This window comes from Bombina bombina, chromosome 9 (genome assembly GCF_027579735.1).
Source record: "Bombina bombina isolate aBomBom1 chromosome 9, aBomBom1.pri, whole genome shotgun sequence".
NCBI classification, from domain to species: Eukaryota; Metazoa; Chordata; class Amphibia; order Anura; family Bombinatoridae; genus Bombina; species Bombina bombina.
The window spans coordinates 229,725,993-229,751,958 of record NC_069507.1 but is presented as its reverse complement, the minus strand read 5'-3'; the positions used below and the strand labels follow the sequence as shown (position 1 = coordinate 229,751,958).

The following is a 25,966-nucleotide window of genomic DNA, read 5'->3' as shown; positions in this document are numbered from 1 at the left end:
CAGAAATCTTCATCCTTTTCTGTTTCAGAGTAAATAGTACATACCAGCACTATTTTAAAATAACAAACACTTGATAGAAGAATAAAAACTACATTTAAACACCAAAAAACTCTTAACCATCTCCGTGGAGATGTTGCCTGTGCAACGGCAAAGAGAATGACTGGGGTGGGCGGAGCCTAGGAGGGATCATGTGACCAGCTTTGCTGGGACTCTTTGCCATTTCCTGTTGGGGAAGAGAATATCCCACAAGTAAGGATGACGCCGTGGACCGGACACACCAATGTTGGAGAAATGAATTTCATACTTACGGTAATAGTAATTGTTAGGACACTTATTTTTAAAAACTGGATTACCTCCAAATTACCGTCTATTACGGAAGTTAAAAAACTTTTGTTGGACTCAGCAATTAAGGCAGCTTTTGAGTCTAAGTTAAATGGGGCAAGAGGAAATGGTTTTCTTAAGACCTGGAGGGATTTCGTCTGTTGTCAAAAGGAGGATTTTGTACTCTATATAGAGCAAATTATTAATTTAAAGTTGACTTGAGGGGGAGAGGATAGGAGAGAGGTTGAGAATAGATAAATTGATAGATCAAATTAGGTAGATCTATCTGGAGGGGTGAAAGGGAGGGGAGTGGAAGAGGAGAGAGAGTGTCCCCCCCCCTTTTTTTTTTTTTTTTTTTTCTCTTCAGTTTATTTGAATAAAAGAGGGATAGGGGAAAGAGGGGGACAAAGGATATGAGAAGGATAAATCTTGTATTTTTATTTTGGAAGTTTTTCTTTTTTGGAGACATGTTGCCTTATATGTATTGATGATATTGTTTTGCCTGTATGTTTTTTATATTTTTCTTTTTTTTTGTATGTTAATATAGAAATAAAAATATAAAAAAAAAAAAGGGGGTTTTGATGATCACGAAATATATCAGCTGTATATATATATATATATATATATATATCATGTCAGTATGGTCTGATATTGTTTAGAGGAGAATATGGGACCTGTAGTTTGAACTTTCCAGACTTAAGAATCTTGGGCAGGCTACGAGGAGGCTACATATGGACGCCAATATCAAAGAGGCTGATATTGATTAAATGAGGATTCAGATCCTTGACGACTAGGCTGCAGATCTCGCCTCAGGATATTACAGCTACAAATACAGTATTGCCCAGTTACTACAACCATGGAGAAACAACACTTCATGTCCCTCCAGAAACTTCTGTCTGCATATCTCACTCGCATAGAGGTAGAGATTACTGGTACACTACAAAAATGTTTATGTGAGATCCATGCAGGAAATGCAACAGACCCACAGAACACCGAACAGCAGATCTCCACCCTAACCCTTTCTAACCAGAAGCTGAGCAAGTCAACTATAACTAATCCCAGAACAGAGATGATTGCAGCGACACAGCCACCATCATCTACTACGGCTTCTCCTTAATTAATACAACAAAGGTAGCTATACTCCATTGAAAATAAGGATGCAACGACATCTACTCCCTCTGCGGGGCGACCGACCACAGAGGGATTGATAGCCAATCTTTTGGTAGCTGTGTGTACTACCGGTTATATCCGAAACCAGGAGACCCAACAACAGCTGTTTTGGAAGATGTGGCAGGCTACAGAGGAGAAAAGGTATCTCCTCCAAACAAAGTTTACATCTACAGGGACCGCAGATCAGAGATCCATACTTACCCCAGTCTGCCCCTACCCAGCTACAGAGACTTGCATGAAAGCGGGAAAACGGTACTTTAACACTAGAAAAGGTGTGGGGTGATGCTGTTATAGACTCACCAAGACAGCTTTCAGAAATATACGCTTTGGCTAAGTTATTTATTACTTATATATGTTCAATTGTGGAAGCCTATAATTGCAATAGAATCCAATATAGACATTACATGATGGTTTGCTAACCCGATCCTAGAGTCTATAAAAATTAACATTCTACAATTACCCCTATAAATGGCATATAGTAGTTTAAGACAATAAATAGAGATAATGTTAATATTACAGTTAATCTTTTTAGTTATTGCCTTTTTACTGTTCTGATAATATATACTGTTTGTGAACAGCAACCTAGCCCTGGGTTACATGACTTTAGCCGCTACCAATATGTTAAAAGTTTATTGTGAATCATTGCCTATACTTGTAAACAAAAAATAATAATCTAGAAAGCACTAAAACAGTTTAAAGGGAAATTAAACCCATATTTTTTCTTTCAAGATTTAGAAAGAACATGCAATTTTAAACAACTTTCTAATTTACGTCTATTATCTTATATGCTTAATTCTCTTGATATCATTGGCTGAAAAGCATATCTAGATAGGCTCAGTAACTGCTGATTGGTGGTTGCACATAGATGCCTTGTGTGATTGGCTCACCCTTGTGCATTGCTATTTCTTCAACAAAGGATATCTGAAAAATGAAGCAAATTAGATAATAGAAGTAAATTGGAAAGTTGTTTAAAATTGTATTCTCTATCTGAATCATGAAAGATATTTTTTTGGGTTTAATGTCCCTTTAAGTGTAAATCTATGGACAGGTATATAAAAAGGTATATAAAAATAGGACAATAATAAAATATATAGAATGATAGGTGTACAATCAGCCTCTGTACTCACAGGCCGATGCAGAAGATTAACCACTATATGAATGTAGAATACACCCTATATGAATACCTATATATGATTATGGTTCGATAGCCTGAAAAAACGTAGAAGGTATTACTAACACTATATGGTCCATAAAGAGAAATGCTATTTGTAAGCTGGGATGGTGCCGGTTACCAAATGTTTGCAATATATCTATAAAAAAAAAAAATATATAAATCAGACAATATGATTTTACAACACACACAAAAAAGGTCGACCTTTAAATAAATAATAGACATAGACAAGGTAAAATGTATCTAATAAATCGTTAAAATGTAATGCTGAGTTACAAATTGCAATACAACAAAATTAATTATAGAGTATATGGCAAGTTCATAGGTTCCCACCGGAAACATATAAGTCCCAAATCCAGATAAGATATTGTTGTGCCAAATCTCCTCAAAACACCATTGTTCCTATAAGTGGGAAAAGCGGGCTCCTTTAGTGCAATAACAAAAGTCGGCCACAAAAAATGTATATCTGTACTTACAGATTAGACTGTATTAGTCGGCTTGATGATAGATCCTGACACTCTGTTATGTCTGTAGCAATATGTCCGCCCGATGATAGGGCACTGTGGTTCTGTCCTGGAAAGACTCCTTTATTGCTTCTGGGGAACAGTCTATTTAGAACATATTACCTTATATATACTAGCAAACTCATTGGCTATATGTGATACTTCCAACGGTCTGATCGTTCAATACAAATCCAGACCCAGGAAATAAGCCATTATGGCTGATACCACGCCAAAACTGAGTTCCACGCCAGACACAAGTTAATTGCAGCAGGTGTGCCTCACTATGGAAGCATTAAAACAATGAGCAACATGTTTCAATTTAAATCTTTATCAAGCTCAATTAAAGTTCCCTGCTTGCATCCCTTTATACACATCTACTCGTTTCTATTAGTTAAAATCAGTCCTAATCTTAAAGGGGCATATATGTCAAACTAGGATACTCGTTTCTGGGTTATGTTGTATCCTTATATTCTTACTCCTTATATTTTAAAATACTTGCAAGTAAAAAGTGTATATATAAAAAAATGTGTCTATATAAAAAATGCTTAATACTTAAATATGTTAAAAAAAAAAGTGTTTAAAAAGTTGCTAAATTTAATTGCATTACTGTCCTTATAAACATGTATGTAACTAGTGCAAATATGTAAAATTACACATTTACATAACAAGTTTATACTCAATAACATAATAATGTATTTACACCATATCTTCTGACATTTTCAATACATTTACATAACTAACAGCTTACCAGCACCTTCATAATAAATTGAGTACTTAAATTATTTAAATATTAAATGTAATACAAAACGAAAAAGTGTACAAAAATAAAATGGATATAAAGTTATTAATCCGAAATAATGAAAAATCAATCATAAAAAAATAACAAATAAAAAATCAATCATAAAAAACCATTAGGGGCTAAATAAATATTGTTGTTTATGGTTCATTTGTTTTTTAGGGGATTGGTATTTGTACCTCTGGTTCGATAGATGGTACAGTGGTCTAGGAACCAATATATTGCCCTTATTTGAACTAGATGCCTTTTTATTACTGTAGTCTGAGGTATTATGTCTCCATGTGTGTGTGATATAACACTCGTTGTTAGGCTCATTTTCAAACGTACTATAATCATCCCTATCCCTTTTTTGTTTTTTTGACCCGACTCAGCACAAATAGAGATGAAATTATAATAAATAAGACCAAAAAACATTTATTTAAAAATTAGTTTTTTGGATTTACAAATACACATCCTAGATGGTAAAATTTTGACAAAAACTTTTTTTAAACCAGTTGATGCCAATGGATATATACATGCAGAAAGTTGTCATTTGGACAAATGGAAACATAACATCCCAAAAAGCCAGTTCATGCATATTAGGAAAAACTGCATGCATGATCATGATTATCTAGAGCAATCCAAAGTTTTGGAGAATAAATTCCTGGAAAAGGGATACAAGTTTGATTTAATTGAAAAGGCTAAAGAGGAGACATTCCAACTAAATAGGGGGATCTACTCATCCCAAATACAAAAGATAATTTAATGAATGTTAAGAAAGGAGAGATCCGAGTTCCATTTTAACCCAATATAATGATGATAGAATGAAACTAGAAAAAATATTAAGAAAACATTGGCATGTTATAAAAACAGATTATATTCTTGGTCCAGTTATCCCATCTCATCCAAATATAGTCTATAAAAAATGTAGAAATTTGAAAACAATCCTAGCCCCCACAGACATGGAAAGGAGAAATAAATCTATAAATAGGGATAAAGATCTGAGAGGAGACATATTGAGTGGGTTTTACCCTTGTTTAAGTTGTAAGTCGTGCAAATACTCTAAGAAACGTAAGACTTTTACATCAAAAATAACAAACAAATGCCTAGTTTACGAGTTTTGTCAGTAAAGACCCGCGGTGCTAACGCTCTTTTTTTTTCCAGCGCACCCTTAAGCCAACGCTGGTATTACGAGTTGTCTGAATGGCTGCGTTAGCCTCAGAAAAGGGAGCGTTGATCTTAATTTATCTTCCCTTCAACTCTCAATACCAGCGTTGCCTACGGTAGCGGTAAGCTGGAAAAACGTGCTCATGCACGATTTCCGCATAGGATACAATGGGGCTGAGCTGGCTGAAAAAAAACCTAACACCTGCAAAAAAGCAGCGTTCAGCTCCTAACACAGCCCCATTGTTTCCTATGGGGAAATACATTTTATGTCTACACCTAACACCCTAACATGAACCCTGAGTCTAAACACCCCTAACCTTACACTAATTAACCCCTAATCTGCCGCCCCACTATCGCTGACACCTACATTATATTATTATCCCCTAATCTGCTGCTCCGGACACCGCCGCAACCTACATTATAGCTATGAACCCCTAATCTGCTGCCCCTAACATCGCCGACACCTATATTATATTTATTACCCCCTAATCTGCCCCCCCCAACATCACCGCCACCTACCTACACTTATTAACCCCTAATCTGCAGACTGGACATTGCCGCCAATATAATAAATGTATTAACCCCTAAACCGCCGCACTCCCACCTCGCAAACACTATAATAAATTTTATTAACCCCTAATCTGCCCTCCCTAACATCGCCGCCACCTACCTACAATTATTAACCCCTAAACTCCCAACCCCAATGTCGCCGCTACTATAATAAAGTTATTAACCCCTATACCTAAGTCTAACCCTAACACCCCCCTAAGTTAAATATAATTTAAATAAAACGAAATAAATTTACTATAATTAAATAAATTATTCCTATTTAAAACTAAATACTTACCTATAAAATAAACCCTAATATTGCTACAATATAACTAATAGTTACATTGTAGCTATTTTAGGATTTATATTTATTTTACTGGCAACTTTTTATTTATTTTAACTAGGTACAATAGCTATTAAATAGTTAATAACTATTTAATAGCTACCTAGTTAAAATAATTACAAAATTACCTGTAAAATAAATCCTAACCTAAGTTACAAATACACCTAACACTACACAATCAATAAATTAATTAAATAAATTAACTACAATTATCTAAACTAAAATACAATTAAATAAACAAAACTATAATACAAAAAACAAACAAACACTAAATTACAGAAAATAAAAAACATTACAAGAAGTTTAAACTAATTACACCTAATCTAAGCCCCCTAATAAAATAATAAAGCCCCCCAAAATAATAAAATGCCCTACCCTATCCTAAATTACAAAGTAATCAGCTCTTTTACCAGCCCGTAAAAGGGCTTTTTGCGGGGCATTGCCCCAAAGTAATCAGCTCTTTTACCTGTAAAAAAGAAATACAATCCCCCCCCCAACATTACAACCCTTCACCCACATACCCCTACTCTAAAACCCACACAAACCCCCCTTAAAAAAAACTATCAGTAACCCCCTGAAGATCTCCCTACCTTGAGTCGTCTTCACTCAGCCGAGCCGAATTCTTCATCCAAGCGGGCCATAAGAGGTCCTCCATCCGATTGAAGTCTTCATCCAAGCGGGGCAGAAGAGGTCTTCCATCCGATTGAAGTCTTCATCCAAGCGGCATCTTCTATCTTCATCCATCCGGAGAGGAGAGGCAGCATCCTGAAGCCCTCCGACGCGGAACATCCATCCTGGCCAACGACTGAACGACGAATGACGGTTCCTTTAAATGACGTCATCCAAGATGGCGTCCCTCGAATTCCAATTGGCTGATAGGATTCTATCAGCCAATCGGAATTAAGGTAGGAAAAATCTGATTGGCTAACTCAATCAGCCAATCAGATTCAAGTTCAATCCGATTGGCTGTTCCGATCAGCCAATAGAATGCGAGGTCAATCTGATTGGCTGATTGGATCAGCCAATCAGATTTTTCCTACCTTAATATAATATAGGTGTCGGCGATGTTAGGGGCAGCAGATTAGGGTTTCATAGCTATAATGTAGGTGGCGGCGATGTCCGGTCGGAAGATTAGGGGTTAAAAAAATGTATTATAGGGTTTGCGATGTGGGGGGCCTCGGTTTAGGGGTTAATAGGTAGTTTATGGGTGTTAGTGTACTTTGTAGCACTGTAGTTAAGAGCTTTATGTTCCGGCGTTAGCCCATAAAGCTCTTAACTACTGACTTTTTTTGCGGTTGGAGTCTTGTCGGTAGAGGGTCTACCGCTCACTTCTACTAAGACTCGTAATACCAGCGTTAAGCAAATCCCATAGAAAAGATAGGATACGCAATTGACGTAAGGGGATTTGCGGTAGCCTCGAGTCGCGGAAAGAAAGTGAGCGGTAGACCCTTTCCTGCCTGACTCGTAATACCAGCGTTAGATAAAAAGCAGCTTTAGGACCCCTTAATGCTGCTTTTTAACCCTAACGCAGAACTCGTAATCTAGGCGATAGAGTTTAAAATAAGGAATACCTATAGATGCTCAGATTCCAATGTAGTGTATTTATTGGAATGTTTATGAGGGGTCTAATATATAGGGGAGTCAGTGAGACCTGTTAACACATTCATTTTATAGAAAATATGGACTCTGAGAGAAATAAAGAGCTCCCTGTTCCTAAACACTTTAAACAGTGTAATAATGGCAACCACAAACACTCAAACTACACAGTGATGGACCAAGTTAGACCCAATTGGAGAGGCTGCGACATTCAAACTTTTAAAGTTAGAAACAAAATGAATTAAAGATGGCCTAAACTTAGATTATGATTTGGGTTGTTTTTTATGATTGATTTTGTATTTCTTATTTTTATGATTGATTTTTCATTATTTAGGATTAATAACTTTATATCCAATTTATTTTTGGCCACTTTTTCGTTTTGTATTACATTTAATATTTACATAATTTAAGTACTCAATTTATTATGAAGGTGCTGGTAAGCTGTTAGTTATGTAAATGTATTGAAAATGTCAGAAGATATGGTGTAAATACATTATTATGTTATTGAGTATAAACTTATTATGTAAATGTGTAATTTTATATATTGTCACTAGTTGCATACATGTTTATAAGGACAGTAATGCAATGAAATATAGCAACTTTTTTAACACTTTAACATATTTAAGTATTAAGCATTTTTTTATATAGACACATTTGTTTATATATACACTTTTTTCTTGCAAGTTTTTTTGAAATATAAGGAGTAAGAATATAAGGATAGAACATAACCCAGAAACGTGTATCCTAGTTTGACATATATGTCCCTTTAAGATTAGGGCTGATTTTAACCAATAGAAATGAGTAGATGTGTATAAAAGGATGCAAGCAGGGAAATTTAATTGAGTTTGATAAAGATTTAAATTGAAATTATAGGAACAACAGTGTTCTTAGGAGATTTGGCACAACAATTTCTTATCTGGATTTGGGACTTATATGTCTCCGGTGGGAACCTATGAACTTGCCATATACTTTATAAGTTAATTTTGTTGTATTGCAATTTGTAACTCAGCATTACATTTTAACGATTTAACGATTTATTAGATACATTTTACCTTGTCTATGTCTATTATTTTTTTTAAAGGTTGACCTTTTTTGTGTGTTGTAAAATCATACGGCTAGATTTAGAGTTCTGTGGCCAAAGGGGTGCGTTAGCTACTTATGCTTTTTTTCCCCCGCACCTTTTAAATACCGCTGGTATTTAGAGTTCACAGAAGGGCTGCGTTAGGCTCCAAAAAGGGAGCTTAGAGCATAATTTACCGCCACTGCAACTCTCAATACCAGCAGTGCTTACGGACGCGGCCAGCTTCAAAAACGTGCTCGTGCGCGATTCCCCCATAGGAAACAATGGGGCCGATTGAGCTGAAAAAACCTAACACCTGCAAAAAAGCAGTGTTCAGCTCCTAACGCAGCCCCATTGTTTCCTATGGGGAAACACTTCCTAAGTCTGCACCTAACACCCTAACATGAACCCCGAGTCTAAACACCCCTAACCTTACACTTATTAACCCCTAATCTGCCGCCCCCGCTATCGCTGACCCCTGCATATTATTATTAACCCCTAATCTGCCGCTCCGTACACCGCCGCAACCTACGTTATCCCTATGTACCCCTAATCTGCTGCCCCTAACACCGCTGACCCCTATATTATATTTATTACCCCCTAATCTGCCCCCCCCCCAACATCGATGCTACCTTACCTACACTTCTTAACCCCTAATCTGCCGACCGGACCTCACCGCTACTCTAATAAATGTATTATCCCCTAAAGCTAAGTCTAATCCTAACACTAACACCCCCCCTAAGTTAAATATAATTGTTATCTAACAAAATAAAATAAATCTTATTAAATAAATTAATCCTATTTAAAGCTAAATACTTACCTGTAAAATAAACCCTAATATAGCTACAATATAAATAATAATTATATTGTAGCTATTTTAGGATTAATATTTATTTTACAGGCAACTTTGTATTTATTTTAACCAGGTACAATAGCTATTAAATAGTTAATAACTATTTAATAGCTACCTAGTTAAAATAATTACAAAATTACCTTTAAAATAAATCCTAACCTAAGTTACAATTAAACCTAACACTACACTATCAATAAATTAATTATATACAAATACCTACAAATTAATACAAATAAATACACTAACTAAAGTACAAAAAATAAAAAAAGAACTAAGTTACAAAAAATAAAAAAATAATTTACAAACATTATAAAAATATTACAACAATTTTAAGCTAATTACACCTACTCTAAGCCCCCTAATAAAATAACAAAGCCCCCCAAAATAAAAAAATGCCCTACCCTATTCTAAAATAAAAATTGAAAAGCTCTTTTACCTTACCAGCCCTTAAAAGGGCCTTTTGCGGGGCATGCCCCAAAGAATTCTGCTCTTTTGCCTGTAAAAAAAAACATACAATACCCCCCCAACATTACAACCCACCACCCACATACCCCTAATCTAACCCAAACCCCCCTTAAATAAACCTAACATTAAGCCCCTGAAGATCTTCCTACCTTATCTTCACCACGCCGGGTATCACTGATCCGTCCAGAAGAGGGTCCAAAGTATTCCTCATATCCGGGCGATGTCTTCAATCCAAGCGGGGGCTGAAGAGGTCCATCATCCAGCTGAAGTCTTCATCCAAGCGGGGGCTGAAGAGGTCCATCATCCGGCTGAAGTCTTCTATCAAGCGGCATCTTCAATCTTCTTTCTTCCGGCTCCATCTTCATCCCGCCAACGCGGAACATCCTTCCTCCACGACAAACTCCAGACGAATGAAGGTTCCTTTAAGGGACGTCATCCAAGATGGCGTCCCTCGAATTCCGATTGGCTGATAGGTAGGAAAATTCTGATTGGCTGATTGAATCAGCCAATCAGATTCAAGTTCAATCCGATTGGCTGATTGGATCAGCAAATCAGATTGAGCTCGCATTCTATTGGCTGATCGGAACAGCCAATAGAATGCAAGCTCAATCTGATTGGCTGATTGGATCAGCCAATCGGATTGAACTTGAATCTGATTGGCTGATTCCATCAGCCAATCAGAGTTTTCCTACCTTAATTCCGATTGGCTGAAAGAATCCTATCAGCCAATCGGAATTCGAGGGACGCCATCTTGGCGTCCTTCATTCATCGGGAGTTCGTCGTGGAGGAAGGATGTTCCGCGTCGGCGGAATGAAGATGGAGCCGGAAGAAAGAAGATTGAAGATGCCGCTTGATAGAAGACTTCAGCCAGATGATGGACCTCTTCAGCCTCCACTTGGATGAAGACTTCAGCCGGATGATGGACCTCTTCAGCCCCCGCTTGGATGAAGACATCGCCCGGATAGGAGGAAGACTTCGGACCCTCTTCTGGACGGATCGGTGATACCCGGCGTGGTGAAGATAAGGTAGGAAGATCTTCAGGGGCTTAGTGTTAGGTTTATTTAAGGGGGGTTTGGGTTAGATTAGGGGTATGTGGGTGGTGGGTTGTAATGTTGGGGGGGTGTTGTATGTTTTTTTTTACAGGCAAAAGAGCAGAATTCTTTGGGGCATGCCCCGCAAAAGGCCCTTTTAAGGGCTGGTAAGGTAAAAGAGCATTTTAATTTTTATTTTAGAATAGGATAGGGCATTTTTTTATTTTGGGGGGCTTTGTTATTTTATTAGGGGGCTTAGAGTAGGTGTAATTAGCTTAAAATTGTTGTAATATTTTTATAATGTTTGTAAATTATTTTTTTATTTTTTGTAACTTAGTTCTTTTTTTATTTTTTGTACTTTAGTTAGTGTATTTATTTGTAGGTATTTGTATTTAATTAATTTATTGATAGTGTAGTGTTAGGTTTAATTGTAACTTAGGTTAGGATTTATTTTACAGGTAATTTTGTAATTATTTTAACTAGGTAGCTATTAAATAGTTATTAACTATTTAATAGCTATTGTACCTGGTTAAAATAAATACAAAGTTGCCTGTAAAATAAATATAAACCCTAAAATAGCTACAATATAATTATTATTTATATTGTAGCTATATTAGGGTTTATTTTACAGGTAAGTATTTAGCTTGAAATAGGATTAATTTATTTAATAAGATTTATTTTATTTTGTTAGATAAAAATTATATTTAATTTAGGGGGGTGTTAGGGTTAGGGTTAGACTTAGCTTTAGGGGTTAATACATTTATTAGAGTAGCGGTGAGGTTCGGTCGGCAGATTAGGGGTTAATAATTGTAGGTAAGGTAGCGGCGACATTGGGGTGGGCAGATTAGGGGTTAATAAATATTATGTAGGTGTCGGCGGTGTTAGGGGCAGCAGATTAGGGGTACATAGGGATAATGTAGGTTGCGGCGGTGTATGGTCAGCAGATTAGGGGTTAAAAAAATGTAATAGAGTGGCGGCGATGTGAGGGGGCCTCGGTTTAGGGGTACATAGGTAGTTTATGGGTGTTAGTGTACTTTAGAGCACAGTAGTTAAGAGCTTTATGAACTGGCGTTAGCCCAGAAAGCTCTTAACTCCTGGCTTTTCTCTGCGGCTGGAGTTTTGTCGTTAGATTTCTAACGCTCACTTCAGCCAAGACTCTAAATACCGGTGTTAGAAAGATCCCATTGAAAAGATAGGATACGCAATTGGCGTAGGGGGATCTGCGGTATGGAAAAGTCGCAACTGGAAAGTGAGCTTTAGACCCTTTACTGACTGACTCTAAATACCAGCGGGTGGCCAAAACCAGCGTTAGGACCTCCTAACGCTGGTTTTGACGGCTAACGCAGAACTCTAAATCTAGGCGATATTGTCTGATTTATATAAAAAAAAAATTATAGATATATTGCAAAAATTTTGGTAACCGACACCTTCCCAGCTTATAAATAGCATTTCTCTTTATGGACCATATAGTGTTAGTAATACCTTCTACGTTTTTCAGGCTATCGAACCATAATCATATATAGGTATTCATATAAGGTGTATTCTACTTTCATATAGCCCCTATGGTTAATCTTCTGCATTGGCTTGTGAGTACAGAGGCTGATTGTACACCTATCATTCTATATATTTTATATATTTTATTATTTTCCTATTTGTATATACCTTTTTATATACCTGCCCATAGATTTACACTTAAGCTATTTAGCGCTTTCTAGAGTTTTGTATTTTTAGTTATTTATGTTTTTAGGGAATTTGAGAGATCCCTATTTTTTCTAGAAGAGTTGGTGTATATTGTTTCTGGCGCTGGTCATACTTCTTTCTCTTTATTTGTAAACAGCACGCTGCTTGGGTATGGGGCCCAAACTCGGGTAGTAAGGCATATCACTAAAAGATTATCAGTAGCTACTTCTCATATTACAGTATTGGTAGGGAAGATTTGTGATGGCATTATACTGACTTAAATACCTCAAAAGTATGTCACCATCACAAACAAAATTTTAATTTATAAGGAACCTGGTAAAAAAAAAGAATATTCATATTTATTTGTCCTAAATACATGGCCACTTATCTTAGATGCAGATGCTATATATAAACGTTGACAATAGGCTGTTTTGATAGTAATTTAATGTGATGTATTAAACCTAGGAATATTTTTTTTTATTTATTTTTTTGTATATAACCTATAGGATTGTAATAGTATACTTTTGAGATCATATTAGTACCCATATATATAGTAAGTCAATACATGTTTGCAATAAGATTTACTAGAAAGGTTTAGTTAGAATATACCAGTATGCTTTATTTTACCAGAATTTAGTTGTGAATTTGAAAGGCAGAGATTGAATGTCCCTTCCAATGTTTGATAGACTATGATAAGAATTTTCCCCAAAGCTAGCCGAGATATTTCTTCCAATCTATCAAGTTACAGACTGTGGATTAAAAATTATTCATCTTGAGATAAGATGTAGCTTACAATTACCAGAAAATAATACACTTATCCAATAGCTAGACCTCAAGCTCTCATATTAAGACGTTTCTAAGTGTGTTCCAGTAAAGTTATGTTAAGAAAAGTAATTAAGATATATTGGAACGCTCTATAGTGAATATTTGTTTTTTACAAGTTGGCTGGCTTCGTTTACCCCCCCCCCCGTAGTTTACTGGTTAAACTGTACGAAATTATATTCTACCCCCAAATCCATCATATAATTGATTTAGTGGCTAGTGATAATCCTTACCCTATTCTCTACATTCTGGCTAACAGTTTTGCTCTCCTCTCTTTTAAAATGCATTTTCTAGTATATAGAGACCCACGAGTGGCCTCTGTAGTTTAAGGAGGGCAACTTTACATTTAACTATAAACACAAATGAGGATGCTATAGGTTTTGAGCGCTATCCAGATATTATATTTAATTGCATTTAAACATGTTTAACCTAGTGTATACAATATGATATAATTTAGTATCTATGACTCCTACACTGTAATATGATTGATATTGTAATTCTATATATATTGAGATATAAGAGTTATGCTATATGTAACTTGTTTGTACTGCGCTATATTTTGAGATTTTTGCACTGTAAATCCTCAATGAAAATATATATAAATTTATTTTTATTTTATTAATTTGTTGATCAATGTATTTTCTATGCAGGGCATATTGTGGAGTATAAGTTATTAGAATTAGTATCAGCTAAGTCTTGTTATATCTATTATTATAGGTTTTAATTTTCATGTTAATGTTCCGTTTATAAAAATAAATTATTTTAAAAGCACATAATAAACATATTATGCATCTAATATGATTTTTCTCTTAGCTATAAAATGGAGATAATAGCAATATTTTTTCGGATGCCATTACATTGATTTTGGAAATTGTTTTTTAGAACAATTTTAGCCACCCTCTATCAATGGTACACTTGATTGGTCACAGCCTAGGAGCGCATGCAGCTGGTGAGGCTGGAAGGAGAAAGCCTGGAATTGGGAAAATAAGTGGTAAGTTCAGCTGGCAAATTTAGTGAATATATAATACAAATGATGCCTAACTGATTAGACATCAATTATACAATTTCATTGACTTTAAATTGATGGTTCAACAACAATGTGTAAGCTGTAAGGAATATAAAGGGAGTTATTTCAGGCTATGGGATCTAATGACATTTTTATTAACTGTTTACTTAAAATAATAATTAAAAATGTTAAAACCAGGTTTGGATCCAGCTGGACCATTATTTGAAGGAACACCCCCTGAAGTCAGACTTGATTTAACCGATGCTGACTTGGTGCAAGTGATTCACACAAATGCAGCTGAATTTCTTCCTTATTTTGGTAAGATGTGAACTCGTTATTAGTTAACATAGAAAAATAATTAATTGGTAGGAGGTAAATTTTAAATGTCACATCGTAGATCTTATTATACATTTTTTTGTTTCAGGTTTAGGAATAAAACAGCCAATTGGACATCTCGATTTCTATCCGAATGGGGGGGAATTTATGCCAGGATGCCCAAAAATCATAGTCAACTTAAGTCCAGACATTGACAAAGTTTTTGAAGGCAAATATTCTATATTTATTAAAAAACATTAACTTTATTTCACAAATTATTAGGAACTACATTATCTTTGGCTACATAGTGCTGTGGCACATTAAAAATAAAGATATTTATCCCCTAATCTTTAAAGCTTCAAGCACTCCCTAAAGACTCTTATGTTCAGGGATGCATACAACCTATGCTAACCTTTCCTAATACCAGTTCCTCTCCTCCATTGCTATCTGCCATGATCCTCCTTAGAATGTAAGCCTAAGAGCCCAACTGCTTGCAGATCCCCTTCACAAGAGCTGACTACAACAGTATGACTTTAGGCAGGGTCCTCTATACCCATATGATCCCTATAATTGCTACCTTGTTTACCGCCTATGTTTATAGCGCTTCGGTATCTGTTGGCGCTCTACAAATAACCGATAATAATAATAATAATATAGATAATAATAACAGTGAGTATTTTTGTTAGTTTAATATATTGTTTGATTTATTTAAATACCTAAATAAAATATAGCATGTAAGATATCAATTTCATATCATATAACTTCCTTTTCATAAGTCTTATATACACCTAGGATAACAATATTTTATCATATGTTGTGCTAGCAATATTTATAATAATATTTAATGTATTGCATATATCTTGTATTTCACAATATTTTATCATCTATTCTTATTAAAATATATTTAATAATTAATTTTAATATTAAGAAAACATTATTTATTTTTATACATTTTTAGCAGAAATGTATAATCTGTTCTTTCTCTTTTCTTACTTGTATGTCTTATTTTATAATTATTTTATCAGGACTTGCAGAAACTGCTGGATGCCATCATGCACGAAGCAGAGGATACTATACCGATAGTATTCTACATCCTGATGGATACATTGGTTTCCCCAGCCATTCCTACAGTGAATTTCAGAAAGTAAGTTTATTCTTTTAGTGTCTTTATTTCTAGAGCTAAAAACATAGAAACATAGAATTTGACGGTAGATAAGAACCAAAAAGGCCCATCAAGTCTACCCATATTACGTTACTTTTTCCTTAGGATAGCCTTATGCATGTCCCAGTGATTTTTGAATTCCTTTACAGTCTTTGTGTTTACCACCTCAAATGGAAGTTTATTCCATGAATCCACTACCCTTTCTGTAAAAAAAATGCTTTCTCAAATTTCTCCTGAATCTGCAACCCTCTAACTTTAGATTGTGACCCCTTGTTTTGGCATTTATTTTTTTTTGAAAAATGCTTTCAGCTTTTATTTTATTAAGTCCCTTCATATATTTGAAGGTTTCTATCATGTCACCTCTTTCCCTTATATCCTCTAAACTATACATATTTAGATCATAGAGTCTTTATTTGTACATTTTATATTTTAGACCATGTACCATTTTAGTAGCCCTCCTTTGGACAGCTTCTAGTTTATTTATATATTTCTGAAGATATGGTCTCCAGAACTGTACACAGTATTCCATATTTGGTCTAACTAATGATCTGTAAAGTGGCATAAGAACCTTGCTATTTCTGCTACTAATACCTCTTCCAATGCAACCAAGTATTTGACTGGCCTCACTGCTGCATTGTGTACCAAATTTTAAATCATCTGAAATAATAATTCTTTAGTTACAGTCAGTAATGTACCATTGAGACTATAATTAGCCTTTGGGTTTTTGGATCCTATATGCATAATATTGCTCTTGGTAATATTACATTTCAGATCCCATTTATTTGACCAGTCCTCTAGTTTTTTAATATCACTGTTCATTTGATCAACCCCCCCTGGAACATCTACCCTGTTACAAATTTACAGCAAACAAGCAAACCTTCCCCTTAAGCCCACATCCAATATCATTTATGAACATAAACAAAACAGGCCCAAGAACTGACCCTTGGGGAACACCACTAGTAACTGACACCTCATTTGAATGTACTCCATTAATTGAAACCTTCTGTCGACTATCTTTAAGCCAGCATTATACCTACTTAACAAATACTAACATCTATTCTAAGACAATACATTTTGTGAATGTTTGTTGTGTGGGACAGTGTCAAATGCTTTGCTAAAGTCTAGATATGCAACATCTACGGCTCCTCCCTGGTCTATTATTTTAGTTATATGGTCAAAGAAATCAATTAGATTAGTCTGACATGATCTTCCAGCAGTGAAACAATATACAATGATTGTATAAGGCCTATATACATTTAGGGACATTGTACTCCAAAATGTTGTATTGTCTATATTCAAGAACAATGTTTAAACATGCTGATAATTCTTTTAGCAGGAAAAAATGTGAAATAAAAATTTAGATTGAAACTAAAATAGTTGTGTATTTCCTATTATTGCTTGTTGGGTGACAGGTACTTCCTGCTTACAGAAATCATGGAAAAAACTTCAACTTAATTGCAAAGATTAAAATTGAAAATATTTATAGCGGCAATCAATTAAACAGTCTTAAGTGTTTTGTCTTGCCATAGCTTTACTCATGGTCTATGGGTAAGGCTTAGGCACGCCGAAACGCGTAAGAATGCCCACAATACATGCAGACAGAGAGCTACATGGATGTCTGCCACAGCTAGCTGGAGCAAATGTGAGTACAGCGTTAGCTGCTAACTTAAGATCTTATTATCAATACAGATTAATAAGGTGCAAGAACTGCATGATTACCTCTCTCAATCTGACACACAATTTTTTACATATTTTCCCGGGAACTATAGGTACTGCTTATTACTTTCTCTTTTATATTGACTACAGTTGACAACAAACCTCTTCTCTTGTTGTATCCTTAACTTCCTGCTTACATTCATAAAATGATCCTTTTTGCTAGTCCTTCTAGGTACTTCCTCCTTAGTCTTATTGGCAGAAACATACAAATGCTGTTTAGCAAGAAGTACAGAACTAATACTCCTGTATTTGTTTAAAACAGATTTTGGTTCACTTTTTTTCAGGCAAGTAATTTACATGTTTAACTGCTGCACTTTCAAATTGATGGTTTCAATTACATGTCCCTTTAAATGCTTTATAAATCAAACCAACATTTTTTCTCTCTGGCTTAGATTACAAGTTGAACACTATTGATACTGAAGTAAAATAGTAGCCCTGTGCAAGGAACAGTGCACAATATGGTAAAATAGTTGTACCAGAGAGTAGGGATGGGCGATTGTTTAAATTTCCGAATTTGAATGTTAGAACGAATGTTATTACCGAAATTCGAATTATAAATCCGAATGTTGATACGAACGAATATTCTTAAAAATTCTATAATCGAATGCTATTTACAGTTTTTGAATGTCACTTTCGAATTTGAATGTTTATAATTAGATCGAATGTCCACATTCGAAATTTTAAATTTAACATTTGATTTAACAAATACTATTCAGACGTTCAATAGTTCATGTGGTAGGGAATTTAGTAAATTTATACATAAAAGATACAAATATATCAATTTGAATGTTTCTATTTCGATCGAATATTGCATAATTTGAATATTACATTTAAAGAAAGCATTAGAAATACTATTATATATATATATATATATATATATATATATATATATATATATATATATAGCATCAAAACAAGCAGCACTCCAAAGGTCCTTTATCCATATCACCTTTAATAGTGAACGTTTTCGGGCTCAAAAATCGCCCGTCATCAGACTTACAAGGTTATACAAACTTACCACCAAGCTGTGCTTATATCCACTTAGCTTCCCTTTGTAGAAGCAAACGGTTCTACAGAGGGAAGCTAAGTGGACATTCGAGTTGAATACCCTTGTTCCCTATGGACTCAACACCCAGTTGGACTGGCATGTGTTCTTATGAGATTCCTCCAATGACTGGTGCCTCTGTTGGGAGTCCTGAATCATTCAATACAATTTAACAAATTTAATAAGTTTATAAGTATAGAGTCCACAACATTATGAGATCCATGATTTATTTCTGAATTTATCTAGGTTTGGCTTAATATTTTGGTATGGCTTCCTTGGTTCAGTCAATTAGGTATTAGATTATCCTGTTATGGATTATCCTTAGTTTTATATACTACAGTACTTGTGGCTGACACCGCTTTACAGTTTTTGGCCCCTGTGTTTTATTCCCAATTGGTTTGTCCTGTTTTCTGTCTAGCGGTGTCGGTTACTTATGTTATTTAAACTACTTGATTTGTATTGACAGTTTTGATTGTCTTATTAGATATATATATATATATATATATATATATATATATATATATTAATTTTTTGCAGAATGTCAATATTATCTGTCATAGTTTCTTGATGTGTTAACTGTTCTTGCTTGCCCTCCTCACATGCCGCTTTGATTATTGTTGTTTATCTGGTTGCCTGGCAACCGTTGTAGACATATGAGGTACGGCACCGGGAACTTTATAAACATTTTTCAGGCCATTACCTTTTTCTCTCCTATGTTGTAGCAGGATGCGTATTGCTTTTTTGTTTCATTATTTTTCATCTGGACTGACGATTTGTCTAACTTTGTGTGTTCCATTGTAGTCCCTTGCACGTTGCCACGGATGATGACGTCACTCGCTTGGGAGGCGCATCTACCGTGGAGAGCGTGGTTTCACTTGTTTGGTGGTAAGTTTGTATAACCTTGTAAGTCTGATGACGGGCGATTTTTGAGCCCGAAAACGTTCACTATTAAAGGTGATATGGATAAAGGACCTTTGGAGTGCTGCTTGTTTTGATGCTGTTATTATTGTTGCTATAGCACCCAAGGCTGTTATACTTTAGATCTGGAGTGCACTTTGCCACATATTTATATATATATATATAAATTCAATTTTTTTTTAATTCAAATATTGCAGAATTCGAATATTACATTTAACATAATACAAAGCAAAACATTCTATCATTCAAACGAATATTTTCTAATGTAATCGTAAAATTCATAATAGCACTACAAAAATGATGTACCATCAGATCTAAAGTAAAATTTTAGTGCTAGAATAAAAGTATAACACATGTATTATATGTCAAAGTTAAGTATTTCACACATACATGTATATTGGGAACCCTCCCTAGTCTATCACCATCTCATATACACTATCAATTTATATCACTATAAAAAAGTGTGTATATATATATATATATATATATATATATACAGGCAGTCCTCGGGTTACAGACATCCGACTTAAGTACAACTCATACTTACATACAGAGAAAATAGAGCTTTATCGACAATCCTTCTTTCCAGGATAATCCAAAATACTGAAAATCCAATTGTCACAAGGACAGAAAGTGATGTGAAATTTTCTGAACAGGGGCACAGATAGCAAAAAAAACTTTATCCTATGCTATCCAAAACAAAAAAAAAAATGTTTGGCTAGAGTTTCACCTAAAAAAATTGCCTGTTCCAACTTACATACAAATTCAACTTAAGAACAAACCTAAAGTCCCTATCTTGTACGTAACCCGGGGACTGCCTGTATATAAATATATTAAAATATAGTTTAAGAATGTGAGGACCTCCACTATTTTTTCGTTATTTAAGTGCACCTTCAGTATAGAGCACTTTCGGGTTAGCAAAAGCTGGAACCTGAGTTTGTTGTGTGGCCTATAGAAGTTTATTAGTTGAGGGCTTTAGCATGATTACTCTATCCCACCTCCAGATGTTAGGGTTCGCGAGACTTTCGCTTGAGTGCTAACATTTTACTTTCTCCTTGTAATATAAAAGTAAAAAAGGAGGGGGTGGAGCCAACTGCCGAAGCTACAGGACGGGCTCTCTCAGAGCTCCTGAAACTTAAACTTTAAATTGCTATTTTATGGCTTCCTAAGAATTTATAAAACTCTAAATATTAACCTACTAGGTTCCTAACACATATTTGAAGGTGGTTTGTGAAGTTTTGAACTAAAATAACGTATTCTCAGCTCAGAGGCCTACTAACTAGTGGAGACCGCGGCTAACATCCTATCATCTCACTTAAAGATAACCACCCGCTGTCTTCACGGACAGTAAAATACCTCCTGTATCCTCCTTTTCTAGATTAATGGAGCTACAAATTTATTCGGCGCTACTCGCCTTAGGGCGCTCCATGGATGAACACCAACAAGCCCTCGTGGCGGAATTGAGAGCCGTTGCAGCTCCATCCCATAATAGAACCCTGCAGGAGCAAGCCGGGGGGGAGTCTGCCTGGTTGGAAATTAACCCTTCACAAAGAGATAAAGATTTCCCCCATGACTCGGTGGACTGGGTTATAGCAGGCAGGGAGGTCTTGAGTGCGAGAAGACCAGAGCAGCCGGATATGCTTTCACAGGTCAGTGACTTACAGCTCTTACCAGTACCCACAGAGCCAGAGCGGCGTAGTGCAACATATCATATGGAGCTACAGACACAGCGGCCGGGATCGTCTGATGAATGCAGTTTACTGCCGATAGCTCTTACTTACGTGAGTACCTCCGGGAGTTCTCCTGCAGAGACTAGGGCCCAGTCATGTGAGATGGCTGCATCGGGAGCGGAGCAGAGCAGGCCGCCTTTGAAATACCCCGGACTGCAGCAGTCAGATCCAGAGAAGCCTATTCGCAGAAGATCCAGAGCACATTCTGACCCTCATCCCAAGCGCTCTAACCCATCTGAACAGAGGTCACTCTATCCTATTAACCCTTCTCCTTATAGCTTCGGCCTCTTTTTACAAGTTTCAGGTCGGCTTGCTAAGCTACTCACCAGCCCACTATATCATTCTATGATTATATTAAAGATACCGCCTAAGCTAGGCATCGGATGAATCGTAGTAGTACCTCAGGCTACAAGCGTGGACTGCTGCTACTGTTTTGGGACCTTTCTACTTTTCGTCTTGTTTTTTTTTCATTATTTTGGCTACCCATGGATAATATAAGACTGCAACACACTGGAAAAGTTCGCACCGGACTATTTCCTAAATATCAATGCTTAAGAGCATCTCATTTTGCTATAATTTAAAATGTTCTATCTCCCTCCAAACTATAAATGTCTATAGCTCTGTTGCCAATTATGGAGGTGTAGTTACTGTGATTCTATGTTTATACTGTTTGTTGCTTCTATAGAACTCCACTTTATTGTATTTTATTATAGGTTCTAAGAGGGGTAATCAGGATATCTTAGTATAATGGTCAAGTCATGTACCTAACCTCCTCTCTCCAACCCACTCCTAGCTAGGCTTCTCAGCTTATAACTTGTTTAGCCATCTTTATTGGCATTTAATACTTGTTGAAATATCCCCAGTAAATACATTTGTATTCTAATATATTTCTTTTACAGGTACCAGAGTGCATTGGTTTATGTTTGCTTTGCACGTCTGTTCCCAGTACTGGACGTTTTAGCCTACTATGTTTTGCTGCCCTCTGTTACTTAGATTTCAGAATAGGGGAACCATTGGATACTAGATGTTCACTACTGTTTTGATATTGTATTAGAGTAGGGCTGCCCACAGTCAAATGCTACTAAAGATGTCTGTATATTAAGTAGTTTCTATTTACTATGTGCATAGAGCAGTTTCCTAACTAGCTACAGAGGGTATTAACTCCCCATTGAAATATACCCCTATACCCCTATATTCCGTTAGGACAGGTAACCTGACGCAGCAAGTTAGATCAAAAAGTTTTAGTCCCCCCTATATATATATAAAATGTCTCCTAATAATTAATATAATTCCTTTTCCTGGCTTAACTACTGCCTATGGCTATAGTGTGTATCCTGTGTTTACCCCACTAATGTATCTATGCTTTATGCTTTAATTTCTAGACCCTACACCTACATTTCAATTATGAAATGTGTGGCCTCACGTGGCCCTCCTTAGTTATAAGTCATGCCTACAATAGGCAATATGACTCAGCCGTTAAAAGTAAAGTATATACGCTACACGACAGAACAGACCATTATCATTATTAAATCCTATATGATCGTGCCCAGCCTGTACAAAATTTACTATAGGCCTTGTAACTTTATAGCTACCTACTGGCATAGGTTTGTCCTTTTCTGCATATACATTTATTTGGGCATGTATGATGTACACTGATTACATCCATTTACTTGTAATAAAGGTTTAGAATTAGGTATTAGCTAACTCCATAGCTCATTCACCTCGCACAGTTTATAGTGTTTTTATGAATAGACACCTTTGCAGTTAGTGATGTACATCATTATATGTTAGGGTTTGTTAACCTTATTCTATGTACATATCTTTGCGATAGGTGGGTATATGTTTGGTATATTCACTTATGCTTTCTAGGGGACTAGAATATAATATAGATCCCACAGGGTATATGCTAAATACATGAAGCACTATTTGTTTACAGTATGGTTATACTAGTTAAGTAGAGACTTTCAATTGGCAGGAATATGCTACATGTTATTGGTAGCAGAGATCTATCCTGTGACGTGGTGTGTAATCCAGACTTCCTGGAGATTATGGCTAGCATAAGGTTTAATTATGCTCAAACTACTACTAAATTAGTAGCCAATATGTTCCTGATTGTTATATAATATTTATTTCCACTCATAACACATTTTTTTATGATCATATGATTTACTCCCCACTATATCCCCACCCTAGCTATAGACAACTCATCATGCCGTAGCTCTCTTCCTTTTGTAAGGTAGGGAACCAGTGCAGTATGTATTGTCTTTTCTCCAGTAGTCTGTTCAACTTCCCGGCTTAATTTTAAAATATCCTTTTATACGCCCCCAATATTCATATTCTTATGCATGGGTAATGACATACAGTTAGTTGGCCCAGCTAAATAGCTTATCTAGTCCAAGAGCCCCCTCTATGTTAAATAAAGAAAAATCTTTCATACATATACAGCTCCGCCCTCCACCCTTTCCCCTAATATATATAGTGGTGCTTACCCACTGAATTTCCCCCTCCCCCTTCTCTATACATGCATCTATGCTCCTACTGCAGCTCTGAAAGAGCTGGACATCTGACCATCAGATACCTATTATTTTCTAAGCTTCTGGTACGCAGGACCTAAAACTGTGTCCCCAACTGGTCAGTCATTCATGATATGTTATTGAAAAATAGAGGTCTCATTAGCGTATCACCAATGTACTCTATAGATGCTGAAATATTTCAGTTACTCTTGCCTATATCTTGTTTGTTTGTTTCTTGACAAAAAGGTGTATTGTATTTTACGTTTGTTATGCAAAAACCTCACTAAAAAATTATTTACAAAAAAAAAAAAAAGTAAAAAAGGAGCACTAGGGATTGCACACTAGCGGTTTTAGTTCACCATAACACGTCAATTATTATGCTCCGCTTGTAATCTAGACCTCTGTGGGTCTAATAATCAAAAGCTTGACAAAATAGAGAGAAATCACACAAAATCTTAGAGTGCTTTTTTGAGCATTACATTGTATTGTATGTATATATATATTTAAATGGCAGTGTTTAATTAAGAAACCTCATGTTGAATATACTCTTACTCCAAATGAAAAACAATACAATATAATAGACTAGATTTCTGCTTTCACCGGGAACACTTTAGAAAATAATACATTCTATTGCACTGATAAACTAATGGCATTTTCTCATCTCCATAGGGCACTCCTTTCCCATGTCCCACTGGTGGTTGCCCAGTCATGGGGCACTATGCTGTTACCTATGCTGGGAACACATCAAACAGCCAAACTTTTTACTTGAATACTGGAAATAGAGAAAGCTATGCACGTAAGTTTTAAATATTTAACAACTACAATAATTTACTCTCTTTTTTTATTTTCTCTTATAGGAGTAATTAGTATTTGTTTTAGAATTTTTTTTCTTGTCAGAAATATTTACAAATATATTAGACTCTTTACCATAAATAACTTATTCTAATCACATTTGTTTTTAATGTATCAGTAACCAAGAATATTTGAAAATTAAAAAATATATATATCTGTATTAATTCGGTCAATTTGCCTGTCGTTCCTCTTACATTATCTATTCCATCCTTGCACTGCTATTATTGCTGTTATCAAATTAACTTCTAGCATTTTGTTATTGAGTGGTTCTTCCATTAACATATATATATATATATTTGTGCTAGAAGTGCCCAAATACATCATATCTCACATACAAGAACTACCAGCAATGCAGAAGAGCAATTATTCAACACCAGTGTTTTAGTCTACTATTCTACTAGATAGGGGGCGCCCAGTGTTCTAGGGTGTTCTTGAGGCGTGGTACAGCATGGAAGTATTAGTATACATTTGGTTTGAACGTTTGATGAACAAAACATGGTTCTATAATTATCTTTAACTATTAAAAATTCACCATAAAAGAGGTAATTTTAATTGAGCCAGATTTGCATCTATATATCTATTTTAGCACTTCAGTATATTTATAATAATAATAATTATTATTATTATTACTATTATACTTTATTTAAAAAGCGCCAACATATTCTGCAGTGCTGTCCATGAGTACTATTCATTTTTATAAGACAATGATATAAAACTTGTAAGAGACAAGACAAAATTTTACAAACACATACAGGAGGAATTGAGGGCCCTATTCCTGTGGGAACTTACAATCTAGGAGGGTAGGAGGTTGAAAAACAGGAGGTGAGGCTTGCAAGAGTGAGCAAGATGTTAATACAGAGTTAGATGAGTGAACTATTAGGTGAGTGGAATTAATTTATTACTGAGTTGGGTGGTAGGCTTCTTTGAACAGAAAAGTCTTCAGGGAGCATTTAAATGAAGAAAGATTAGGGGAAAGTCTGACAGCACAAGGTAGATAGTTCCAGAGGGTAGGTGCTGCACGACAGAAGTCCTGTAGTCTAGCATGGGTAGAGGTTATAGTTAAAGAAGCAAGGAGCAGGTCATTGTTGGATCTTAGTGGGCGGGCTGGAGTATACTTGTTGACTAGAGAGGAAAGGTAGAGGGGAGCGGCATTGGTGAGATTTATATTTTCATATTTGTATTTTTGAATTGCCTATTATAACA

At 35.6% G+C, this 25,966-nt stretch overlaps 1 protein-coding gene across 1 annotated transcript in view; it reads left to right on the top strand.

Annotated features, from left to right (window-relative positions):
* The window catches only part of LOC128640256 (pancreatic triacylglycerol lipase), a 136,163-nt gene that overhangs the window by 49,500 nt on the left and 60,697 nt on the right, over nucleotides 1–25,966 (top strand). Inside the window, exons 6-10 of the mRNA XM_053692685.1 lie at nucleotides 14,389–14,497; nucleotides 14,711–14,830; nucleotides 14,937–15,056; nucleotides 15,853–15,971; nucleotides 24,581–24,707. Coding sequence (XP_053548660.1) covers nucleotides 14,389–14,497; nucleotides 14,711–14,830; nucleotides 14,937–15,056; nucleotides 15,853–15,971; nucleotides 24,581–24,707 — 595 coding nt within the window. The remainder of the gene's footprint in view (nucleotides 1–14,388; nucleotides 14,498–14,710; nucleotides 14,831–14,936; nucleotides 15,057–15,852; nucleotides 15,972–24,580; nucleotides 24,708–25,966) is intronic.